This window comes from Siphateles boraxobius, unplaced genomic scaffold (genome assembly GCF_051911475.1).
Source record: "Siphateles boraxobius isolate OS27281-9 unplaced genomic scaffold, OSU_SipBor_1 12, whole genome shotgun sequence".
Taxonomy (NCBI): domain Eukaryota; kingdom Metazoa; phylum Chordata; class Actinopteri; order Cypriniformes; family Leuciscidae; genus Siphateles; species Siphateles boraxobius.
In genome coordinates, this window is record NW_027508722.1 from 19766192 (window position 1) to 19778971 (window position 12780).

Here is a 12780-nt window from a genome sequence, read left to right on the forward strand (position 1 = left end):
AAATAACTTAAAGTGTGATTTTGAATAATCATCCACTTGTAAAGCCACAAACTTCTCTTATAGCAGTTGATTATTATTTGAAATGGACTGAACATATCTTTCAGCTTTTTAATTACATGCTTAATTATATAGTTTTTGGGGTTAATGAGTTTCAAGTACTGTACTAAAGTCAAATGTTACACTAAGAGGACAATTAGATGTTTCTATGTGAATGAGCAGTAGCTTATGGGTCCCTGGTGACTTGTTAAATCCAAAAAAAGAAACATAGTACTTGCTCAATACTTCACCCATCAAACTGTAAACCGAAAAAAAGATCAAACTGACTGACCAAATGTGAAAAACAGCACTAATTGGTTAAAACTAGATACAAATTCAGGAAAAATCCATGAAAAACTGAATGAAAACAAGTAGTTTAAAATTAGTATTTTATGCTAAGGATCAGGGTAATACATAATATAAATAATTAGTGAGTAATTAGTGTCAGCCTCAGTATGTCTGGAAATACTTAAAAAAAGACTTGTTCAATTCAGCCCATTTTGTCTTTCATCACTGTGGACTCATTTAGCAAACAAGCCTGGACTTTCCTCTCCCGATACATTCACGATAATTGTTGCTGATAACAAACACGGAGGTGTGTTTCAAAACACAATTTTTTTTTATTAAAAAGCAAAAGTGTAAATCCACACTTTTCACTTATTGTGGATATTCATTTGGGCCTGATTTTCTCTGACAGTCCTGGGTCACTGAAATGATCTGGAGAAAAAGAGAAAGAGAGATATGCTGGCTTAATTTAAGAGTATAATTTAACATAATAGTGCACATAATAATGATCACTATTTATTACAATTATTTATTATGATAAATAAGAAGTATTATGTATTTAATTACATTAGCTCAAGAGAATTTTTTTGTTGTAATTTTTTTTTGCAGAAATATAAATTATTCTATGTGAGAGACAGACTATTTACATACGGGAAAAAACCGAATACATAAAACAAAAACACATTCTGAATGTTATCAGGAGATTATAGGCCTATCCTAGAAAGTTATTGTCAAGAAATTGTGCAAATGTGTCGGATAACAGATTAGGTTTTATAACATGTGACAATTGCCTTATAAATAAATATACCTGCTGCAAATTCACGAATATCCGTAGGCCTTTTCAGAAACACATTCCTGTTAGAGAGAGAGAGAGAGAGAGAGAGAGAGAGAGAGAGAGAGAGAGAGAGAGAGAGAGAGAGAGAGAAGAGAGAGAGAGGTGGGGGGTGCGGGGAATATAACAAAATGCGCTGTATCATGATCTTGATGAACAAAGCAAAAACACTATACCTTAAGAAGTCACTCAGTAACATTTCCACCTCTGGATGAGATCTTAAATATTTTTCATTGGCTATCCTCGTCTTGATCTGGAGTAAGACATGTTAAATCACTTACACTGATTTCGAAACATTTGCTAACAGAAATCAATCATATTTCCCATACAGCTTATTTATTAAATCATATAGCACTAGTATGACTCTGGTATCTACTTCACGTATTCAGCTCCAATAAAAATTTGCAGACTCGTCGTAAACAACTTTCAGAAGCAGAAAAAGAAATACTTTGAAGTGATGCAGCTTCTCCTGCTGCTCGAGGCTTAAAGCACCGAAATCGAGTTTCTCCAGAGCGTTTCTCTCCGCCATGTTCCCAAGCACCTGATGTTGACGTGTGTCACGCATTCTGTTGCTAAGCAACATACTTCCACGCTTTCATTCATTTTAATTATAATCTAATTTTAAAAAAACTACGCAATTTGGTTGAACTTGCTGATATGTCTACAGTATTTTTTTTGCGAGTAAATAAAAAATAGATTCATATAAACAATTAATCGAGAGACTCTTTTTATTAATTGTTTTAATTGAACAAATATAACAGCAAATACATAGTTACGTCTCAAAACAGAATTAAACAACAATAACATAATTATAAACAGTAAGTAAAAAGGTAGTAAAAGCAAGTAAAATAAACAGACAAAAATTCATCGAGAGACTCGTACTGTGTCGTTTTTAACAACAAGTCATGGAAACAAATGATTAAATGTATTACTGCTAACAATAAAAAGACTTGACAAAGCTAAACTTTGATGCTCAATTGATCTCTTCAGCTCACAAACTGAGACATACATAATGCCGTTGCTCACTGGTAAGTGATATTTAATTAGTTTATAGGCTACATGCTATATTATTTATCTAGTATTTTGTAACCTTTTCTAATTCCTGTTCATGTAACGTTTGGCAAGGTCGTTTGGGTATAGCTAACGTTAACTTTAGCTAGTTACATTAATTCCCTAACGGCGGATTTGTCATATTTGTTTGCACATACTGAGGCGTGTTATAATGTTAAATGTTCTTGAATCTTGAAAGCACTTCTAGTTCAGAAAAAGACAACAGTAAAAAATACGACTGTGGAAAAAAGATTGGCCAGATCTACAACAAAGGTGACCTCTTGTGGTGAATATTCCACACGTAAAACAAAAAGAGTCAGGGAACCATTGTTTCCCATTCTGAGAGGAAATACAAACTTAAAACATTTATATTAGCCTTCATAATATAATATAATATAATATAATATACATTTTTAATTACTCTCTCTAAAAAGTATTGCATTACCTTATTACTACTAATTACTTTCTAAATTCCATGCCAACCTTGTGCAGTTGAACAATACAAGGATAGACATGAAATAGTTTACTTTAAAGACATACATTTTATCATTAGATGTTAAATTTGGATGTTAAATCCACTATTCTGTAATAGAATGCAATTACATCACAAGTAACTAATTAAATTACAGAAAAATTATGAGTAATTCCTCACTTTAATGTTTAACGGAAAAGTAATTTATTTACAGTAATTAATTACTTAATAATGCATTACACCCAACACTGCATGGAACCATGTCAATACAATATCTCCTCCAATAATAGAACGTGCAAACAGATTGCGGAGTGATACAAACGTGTTGAAATGTCTATAGACCATTGTTGTTGGTATACAATATACAAACAACACTGGTCTATATACAATATAATATAATATAATATAATATAATATAATATAATATAATATAATATATAAACTAATATTATAACTTATAATATAAAAACTAATATAATATACTATAATATAAAAACTAATATAATATGATATACTATAATAATATATAGTTTAATACATGTATATAGGATAATGTGTTATTATGACTCCACGTCATGTGTTGTTGTTTTGTTGGGCAGGTCCAGATCATGCCTCCTTAGGTTAATTTTCCTCAACACGGCTGGTGTTCCTCGTCAGCTGAGGCTCTAGTAGGAGCATATTTTGCAGAGCTAGAAATTAATACAAGGTAATTTAGTTGTTTAGTTGATAAACGGATATCTTATAGTAGCTATTAGTAGTAGCTTATAAGTAGCTATTTTGTTTTTTTTATGCATTAATGTGTTAAATGGACCTACCTGTTTGTCCTGCAGATGGAGAATGCCAAAATGACAAAGCTTATGACCACTGTGGCAACAACAGCAATGGCACAATCTATACAGAAGAAAAAACAAAATCACCATAAATCTCATTTTATACAACACTACACACACAGGCTTCATGACACTTGCTTTAAGATAAACACTTTATGAAACTGCTGTTTTCAGAACAAATACACTCCAATGATATTAACTACAAGATACAAAAGTCTTGTCTAATGGTCACATGCCAAAATAATAATACTAATAATGATCTGATAATAATAATAATAATAATAATAATAGATATTATAAAGATTATATTAAAGATAATGATGCTACAAATACTAATGATTACTAATTTGCTACCCACCCATCAGGTCATGTATAAAAGATTTTATTCAAATATTTTACTTACAGCAAGGTCCCTCTTACGTCACCACTTGCAATACTATATTCCCTCCCCCATCTCCAGTCTTAGTTTGTTTTCCACAACCTCTGTACCAACCTATTGTTTAAACTTTGAAAAGGTTCCAAAGATAATTCATTGTTCAGTGAAGTTGTTATTGGTCGTGCTTAAATTTTGAGTTAGATATCTCTCAGATTGCTCTATTACTGATTTTTGACACGGAACTGATTTTTGGGAGTGGCTTTTTGTAAACTTGAGAGAACTTTACATTAATTTTGTATTTCATGGTTTCACAACCTTTACCTACAATGAGATGAGGATAATTATTACTGTTGTTATTCTCTTTTTTTGTGTGGAATTTACGAACTAAAGTCTGGTAAGAAACATTGTGAATGTGATTTGCATTAAACTTGTTATGCAGGGATACTTTGATGGTAAAATGGTGATCACATCCTTATTTTTCTCTAAGTTGGCAATGTCTTGAAATGTGGCTACATTTTTGCTGGAGTATAGTCAAATATTGGCTGTTCACTTTTTCAAAATGCTGGGTATATATTTATAATGATAATATAATGATTATTATTATGATGTTTTATGGACTTTACTTACAATGTTGTCTCTTTGTTGAACCAGAGTAAAATGTGTCTGTAAATATAATTAATACAAAAAAAAAAATCATTAAATGGATTTACAAAAGCGCCCTGTTACACCCAGTTAAGCAGAACGGTGTATATCCATACCACCATTCCCTGAATTTACATCTGCTACACACACACACACACACACACACACACACACACACACACACACACACACACACACACACACACACACACACACACACACACACACACACACACACACACACACACACACACACACACACACACACACACACACACACACCACGTCATTTTTTTTCTCAGTCATTTGTAGTGTTGCAAAAGGTAAAAAAAGGTATTTTTTACCTCTAGGTGGCAGAGATGTGTTAATAACTGGTTTGTTGTCAGTAGAGTTGGTACCTGATATTACACACATAATTGGATGCCATTGTAATATTATTGTTGTATAGCATCTATTAGAGATTTTAAAAAGAAGAACTACTCACAAAAACATGCGAGATGCCTGGTGTATTTCTACAAGATAATCAAAAAGCATTTGATTTGTAAACAAATATAATCCTCAAATATAAAGCAGTAAAACTATTCTGAGCAGATTAATTGTTACTGAACTCACAGGACAAGCGACGTGGAATTGGACTGTAACTGGACAGTAATTCACACGGATTCCTTGACGAGTTACATTTTTGAAGGGATGAGAAAAGTTTATTAAACTTCCATCCAGGATTGCTGTGAAGATTTTCTAGGGGACAATTATAATCATAAACATGGTGAAACATTTAACACTATTTTCTTATTCTCACTCGTAGCTACAAGGCAAGGCAAAACAAATTAATTTGTCAATCAGTGACAAATAGTATCAGACAAAGCACAGCACATTAGATAATACATACAACAGGGCTAAAGGTCCTGGTCTTAGGCCTATTTAGTAGGGGTGTAACGATACACAGAACTGATGGTTCGGTTCTTCCCACGGTTTTGACATCTCGGTTCGGTTCGGTGGGGTGGGGTTTATTGCTTTTTTGTTGTTGCTTTTTTAAACACTGGTTTAATGAAAAAATGGTATCTTTGTCTTTAAATTGAATCAATTACAATTAAACGTTTCGCAAGGATTGAAAAAAAATAATCTGCTAATGCTGTTAACTATAGGGAGCCCGCACATTACTATAACTTTAAAGGTTAACAACAGAGTCTAGACTTTTAGCCTAAATTCAGATGCTATTTATTTTTTAGATTTAATAAGCAACACCCAACACATTGTATGAAAACATTTCAACTGAACATAAGGCAGTTTTTGCATTAACTTATGTTTTACTCTAATCCGTTATTGAAATATATTTTACACAGTTGCTGACATTTTCATGAAAGATATTTTAAACATAGCCTACATTAAATAAACAATATATCATTAACAGGTTAAGTAAAATAAAATATATAGGCTAATATAGTGCATTTTAGAGCAAGAGTTCATTTAGGAACCAACAAGCTGTGGACACATGACTTGCCTGCTGAGGTAAATATAATTGCTATGTGACAAACTAAGCTGCTGAAACACTGATTGAGCGATTACACGAGTTATGATGCCTTTCAGTAAGTGTAGGCTACTGTATCTTTCAATATACCTTCAGGTCTCCATTCATGTTTATGTTTATTCTGTAACTGAGGAAGAGATGATCGCGTTTACTCACGCTCCGCGCTGCCACTTGACATGAGGAGCTCGTACAGTGATCTGTCACGCCACATCAAAGAGCGCCAAAACGGCATTTATTGTTTGAATTTCGTGATCAAATAGACAGAATTTGAAAGATTACACCTTGCTTATTATCGAAAGTAACAAAACACGGAGCTTGCTATTATATGGTGTTAATTGTGGTTAGCAGGGGCGATGCTAGGGTCTTGATACATTGGAGGCACATAACTCTTCTTGCCTCTCATCCGCCTCGTATCGTTCATGACTCCTTATTTTACGTTTTAAGCATGCTGTAACCATAGTAACTTTGATCTGCTTGAACACATTTTAATCGTCTTTAATACATGATTCTAAAGGATAGATTCAAAGACCCGGTCAATTTTTTAAAATAAATACACAAAATGATTTAAAAATAATAATAATAATTATCAATAAATCCAGGGCTATAAAAAAAAACATCCGGGCCATGTCTAACGACGCGCCTAGTGGTTAGGCTAAAAAACTGAATTCGTTGTGCAGCTTACACATAAGACATGAGGTCCGGTGGGCCGGGGTAGCAGGGGGCGGGAGCAGCAGGGGTCGGGTCGTGTTCAGTAGCACCTCATAGCAGTACACGAGATCCAGGGGGCGGAGTTGGATCCAGATCTAAGGGGTGGAGATGGTAGGATTAGGGGTGGGTTTAGGGATCAGGGGGTGGAGATGGGTAGGTTTAGGTATATGTAAAATATATGTAGGATTGTCTGGATCCAACTCCTCCCCCTGGATTTCGCATTCTGCAGTGAGGACCATCTCGGCGTGTTCGGTACGCCATGAGAGTATCGCTATACGTATCCTGGGCATAGGCGGCCTTACCTAGGTTTCACCCGTTTCAACTGAAACAGGCCCCGCCCTCCAAGGGGGCCCCCAAAACACCGGCTAAAATCCCATTCATTTTCTCCGTAGGATATTGATTTTCAGCCATATTCTAAACCATCCGAGGTAGACTGACCACAAGCTACGAGGTTGTGAAATGAAAGTTTCTGCTCTATAAAAACCACAAGTCAGTATAATCAACCTTGTTTTAAGAAAAATGTGTTTTATTTGCGATCTTCTTGAGAAATACTACACTTCCCACAATCCTAAGCATAACGCTGACGTCTCTGATTTGTCGAACTCACGTTTACCATAGCGACGTTTACCGCCCCCGCGAACTGCTTAAGTGATTTGAAGTATAATACCGGTAACGTTAGTTTATTTGTTTATACCTTTGCCTTTTTTGCCGTTATGTCGCAGACAAAGATGAACTTATCAGGGTATTCTCAGCACTCAAACACAGAAGGGTGGATTTCTAGAAAGGGCTCAGGTGAAATCTACTCCCGCAGCCCGTTGAGCTTAGCTGTCCACTGTGCTGAAATAACGCAGAGCCCATCATTGTATTTATAATAAGTTCGGTTCAGTGTCAGTCAGACATGTTTTCTTCTTTGCTTTTGTTAACAATTTAAGTTGAGGGGATGTTTGAGCTGTTTATTTTATGTCAGCCCAGACAGCTGAAAATATACTGCGCTAATCAATTAAGCAGAGAAGTTTCCGTTCGTGAAAGGGCGAGGCTTATTCCAAAATAAAACGCTGTATAATTGTATATAATTTTAATCAAATAAGGTTGGATGATTTCTATGTTGAGCTGCCTGTTCATGAAGCTGAAAGTGCACTAATAAAATAATATACCTTTGATGCAAACCAACAGGAATCCTTGCTTTTTCTGCTCTATTATGTTTATGTTTTATATGGGTAGGGCCCTAATTAGTTATGAAACGGGCCCCCGGATGCATAAGGCCGCCACTGATCCTGGGTTCTGTATCGCGGTTTTTCGGTTCGGTTTTAATATCGTTACACCCCTACAATTTAGCTGTACAAGTAGAGGGGCCTTTTACTCCAAGATGCTTGTAGCCTAGGCTATATATTGTCACATGAAACCTTTTGCCAGCCTAGTGTTTTATAAGTTGCCGGGTCTTTTCACGTGTAAACGTGTTCACGTTTCACCCCAAGTAATATCCATATTCAACCGAAAAAACGCTAATAATCTTCAACAAAACTGAAAAGTTTGTCTCAAAATATGCTACAAAGTTTCTGAAATTGTCATTAATTAAATCTACAACATATAAAATATTTGATAAATTATTTCCAATTCGATCTCTTGTCATTGCACCCACAATGAGAAAACAAGTGCAAACAGGTGTTTAGAAAAGCAGCTGTGTGTTTTCTTGCTTAGCCTATAAAAATTAAAAGACGAAGTGCCTTTCGCCCGTTGTGCCCAAAGTAGTGACATTTAATGTCTCTATTAAAAATAAAAATAAATTGCAGAACCGCCTGTAAGATAAGAAATAAGTTGATATTTACATCAATGGTCCACTCAGCATCACATGCGTCGTCTTGCACGTTCAATGTCACAGCGTCGGGCAGGTCGAAGTCGTAAGAGCGATCTTCTCTCTGCATTCCAACACAGGTTTCATCTGCTGCAACAAAATTCATCAAATGAGTCTAAAAGATCGTATTTAAAACTGGTTTTGGAGTTAAGCGTCAACACATGTAGGCTACCCATTCAACTAAATCGACAGGTTGCTCAGAATGTCACATTTCTGTGACAAAAATGCAAGTTATTCTATCCACCTTTTTCCTGGTTAGCGAATTTACCCATGATTCATTGCGGGTTTGAACCGGAAGCCGGTTGTCCTTTTCCGGTTCGAAGCTTTATGAAGATTAAGCGTCGCTTGCTCAGAACGTCGCAGTGATGTGCTGGTTAGAAAATATGTGAAATAAGTAGGGCTGCCCCTGCCCGTGCACGACTGAAGTTGGGTTTGAAGTTATGTATACTATGGGAGAGAATGCTAAACCATAATGAGCGTTTTCGTAATATATTGCCTATTCTGCATCTCAACGCACGCATAAGCTTGCCACACAAAAAAACCCTGGCAAAAGTAATGATTATGCATCAAACATTTGAATTGTTTATTAATAACTAGTGTTTTCTGTAAGTGTCGACTGCAAAGATAAATTTGATGATGCATGCTGACTCGCCATCTTCGCACTAGTGAACGCGCATATAGAGAGAAATGCACACTTCATTCGAATTAACCTATACTAAGCAGAGAGCAGCCCATTTCTCGTTTTCGATTATTTTGTTTAAAAGTACACATTTCAAGCTTTCTATAGATATACTTATCATGTATGTGAGGCAAGTAACTTATACGCTGAGTTTCGTTGATTAATAAGACGCGCTCCAGTTCACGCGCCCGCGCCCCCGTGTCCTGTATATCTACTATTTGTGCTTCTTATTTAATATTCCAGGCAATTTGTTGATATAACATTGATAAAAATGAAGATACAATTTATACTAAACGAAATTCACTTTAAAGAAAGGCTTTCTACAAAACAAAACTTGATAAGTGGTCAAAATCATCTGAGCCATTCCAAATGTTTTCCGATATATTGGGCATCTTATAATCATATCTGACTCATCTTATGCGGTTCCCTTTTCATATAATCAACATAGATGAAACAAATTTAAAAAAAACATTATATTGTGAAACTTAAATATAAAATGAATGTTTAGTTGTTTTTTGTTTAACTTATATTTAAGCGTCACACTGCTCCGCTTTGCTCATGTGCCTATCTTTACATGCATATGTGCGTGATGTGATGGAGGGGTGCGATTCTCGAATATTAATTGCATAAAACCCAGCGATCTTCGAATGTTATTTTTGCTTGAAATGCCCATCCCTACTGGTAACGTATTACACCTTTTTCGTTGGATGCATCAGTTTTAGCGCAGCTAACCAAAAAAAAACGTCTTCTCTCTGGTATTGAATGTAGCTGATACGAACCGGACATAGGCATTCTCTCCTTTTTATCTTATGCTCAAAGCACCCAGTTTCTAAAAAGTTTTTTATCTTCTTTGAATTGTTAAAACAACCAACAACAGCACATGTAGAGCCTGAACTAATTCTCTCACTGCTTATACAATTCGAACCGGAAGTAGGCAACCGGAGTCGTCGTCATGGCGGCGCCCATTGTTTAGAGCAGAATAAGGTGGATATTTTGGAAGATGAAACGGCACGTCATATGATAACTTTATTAACTCGTAAATGGTTTATTATATGCATGTTTTCTTTCTTTTCTTTGCGGCACAAATTAGGGATTTTTCATTATAAAGTGCCTTTCAGTTAACAACGATATCCTATAAATTATATTAAAATGGAAAATATAGTATATCTTACCTTCGAGTGATTTTCCCTCGATAAGAGAATAGAGGAAATGCGCGTGACGTCATCGTCAGATGGCGTGATTGAGGCCACGCCCACTAAGTGACAAAAAGACTGAGCGGCAGCATTGGTTTTGAGCGTGAATGCCGTGAAAAACACAAAAAACACATCTAAAACGGGAACGAGCTTAGCGATTGACTGTACAACTACATTTGACAAGAAATCTGAGGTATATTTTTACAGACTGACGAAAGCTACAGAACAGAGAAGCAAATAGATCGCTGCAATTCATAGAAACAACTGGACTCTAGGCAGCGAAAGGTGGATTTGCACATGCGCGTAATTTGCACGGGGGTTACGGGGGTCATGACCCCCTCAAAAATCAGATCCAGCTAATATAACCCCCCCAATACAAAATAAATAAAATAAATATGAAATATTTCGAATGGGAATACTTTTGTTCGTTTTCTTTATTAAATTAATTTGCCAGCAAGAAAGATCACCGCACCGACTACTTGGTATTACCCAACACGCTTTCTCTACAAAGTTTGTTCACTATTTTGCGCAGTCGCTGGGATGAATGGTTGGAGAAAGCTGACGGTGCATGCTAACGGATGGAAAGATGTAAAGGACACTGAAAGGCAGCCAGACAACGATTTTTCATTGTTGGTCGACACCAGCAAAAACTAGGAAAAATCCTGACCAAACGGAGGTACCCCATTGCTAAGTTAGCTGTGAAGTTAGCTCAGCGTTTCCCAAAGTGTGGGGCGCGGGCGCGGGCACGGCCCACTGGTGGGGAATAGAGACATGACAAGTGGGACGCGACAAACAGGCTTTGTGCCCATCTTTTTAATGCCTTTATTTATTGACCATACACTCAAAACAAAGACACATTTAAATGTAAGCCTTACTTAACCTTTTCACACGTAAGTTTAAAAGTTTTTCAAGGCGACCGACCGTTATTGATCGTAGTATCACTTTATGGTTCCCATGGAGACGCATCATTCATTGCTTGTCACACCGCAGCCACAATAGTTGAATGACTGATGATCTGCTTTTGTTTCCTTTTTATTCAAAATTTCACAAATTTGTTAGCTATAGCAGGATATATCTGATATTCCGATTGTCAAATATGTGCAAGTGGATGTGTTTTGTTGTTCAAACACCTTTATAACGATCGCGTTATTTCAGCTGTATGCGCAACGTATTTTAGGTATCTTATTAAAATACCTAAAACAATACGTACATTATTAGGAATTTACCACCTCCGGCTCAATTTGAGATTATTATTATTATTATTATTATTTTATTTTTTATTATTTTTGCATGGAGTTTGCAAAGTGACAAAATGAATCAAAGCACAACTAACGTTAGTCCACACTTGTATTTTCTCAGTTTCTGAATTTGATGTTATCAGAGGCTAAATGCAAACACAATTTTTTTTATCTACTTTTGAGTCTTATTTCATGCAAAGTGATAATATAATTGCACTTTCATTTTCTCTATTTGAAAGTTTTTAATGCTGTTATTTGATGTTAAGTCTTTAAAATGTGATGTTACAAACAAAATGTCTTCAATAGTATGTAGAAGGTGGTTACATTTATTTCCATTCCAGTAACTTCACACATTACATTTCCGTTTGCACTTGTAGGCTGCTGCTTTAATTTCTTTGTTCCTACTATTTAGTTTATTTTCTTGAACTGCCATTTCTTATCCTGGACTGCCACCTACTGGATAAAAAAGGCAACAGCCTAGTAATGTGAATAAAAATCTACATGTTTGAATGGCCAAAAAAAGGATAAATCATAGGTGGTATTCCACACATTACCCTGGTGTTAGGGTTGCCTACTCTGCACATGTCATTGAAAGTGAGTGGTAACTTCAGTCATTTGCATTTATCGTGCTAAAAATCTGACACCAGACAGTATGCTGACCCAAAGGGAAAATTATAGTAAAAAAGAGACACGTTGAACTTTATAAAGGTGCAAGCACTCCAGTGTGCCACCCTGTATTGTGTATTGAGAGTTGAATTGTGCATAATACATTTGCTGCATGTAGGTGCCAAATACAGTGATGCAATTGATTAATCTTTAAGTTCTTGTTTTATTTTCATAAGATATTGAACACTCACAAAAAATCAATTAAGCGTAAGCTGTCACTGCTGGCTGGTGTTTAAACACTTAATTAAACTATCGTGTCATTATGGCATAAATAGTCAAGTGAACAGCTGCATTTACGTTAAGTAGCCTAAATCAGTAAAAGTATCACAATGTATTTGTAATGCAGGAACGGCAAATTAGCATTTTACCTTTTACACAAGAAAAGTATTCAAT

The 12780-nt window shown here is 35.6% G+C and overlaps 2 protein-coding genes across 2 annotated transcripts; both read right to left on the reverse strand.

Annotated features, from left to right (window-relative positions):
- Window positions 1-650: 650 nt before the first annotated feature.
- Window positions 651-1735, reverse strand: riiad1 (regulatory subunit of type II PKA R-subunit domain containing 1). The gene is made up of 4 exons (XM_077210702.1): window positions 1602-1735; window positions 1330-1406; window positions 1130-1176; window positions 651-753 (listed from the first exon to the last, which is right to left on the reverse strand). The coding sequence occupies exons 1-4, from the start codon at window positions 1716-1718 to the stop codon at window positions 707-709; spliced, it is 288 nt and encodes a 95-aa protein (XP_077066817.1). The 5' UTR covers window positions 1719-1735; the 3' UTR covers window positions 651-706.
- Window positions 1736-3179: 1444 nt separating this feature from the next.
- Window positions 3180-10487, reverse strand: LOC143713925 (uncharacterized). The gene is made up of 8 exons (XM_077204898.1): window positions 10463-10487; window positions 8586-8701; window positions 5136-5261; window positions 5008-5035; window positions 4868-4921; window positions 4509-4544; window positions 3491-3566; window positions 3180-3364 (listed from the first exon to the last, which is right to left on the reverse strand). The coding sequence occupies exons 2-8, from the start codon at window positions 8679-8681 to the stop codon at window positions 3307-3309; spliced, it is 474 nt and encodes a 157-aa protein (XP_077061013.1). The 5' UTR covers window positions 8682-8701; window positions 10463-10487; the 3' UTR covers window positions 3180-3306.
- Between the last annotated feature and the right edge of the window lie 2293 nt (window positions 10488-12780).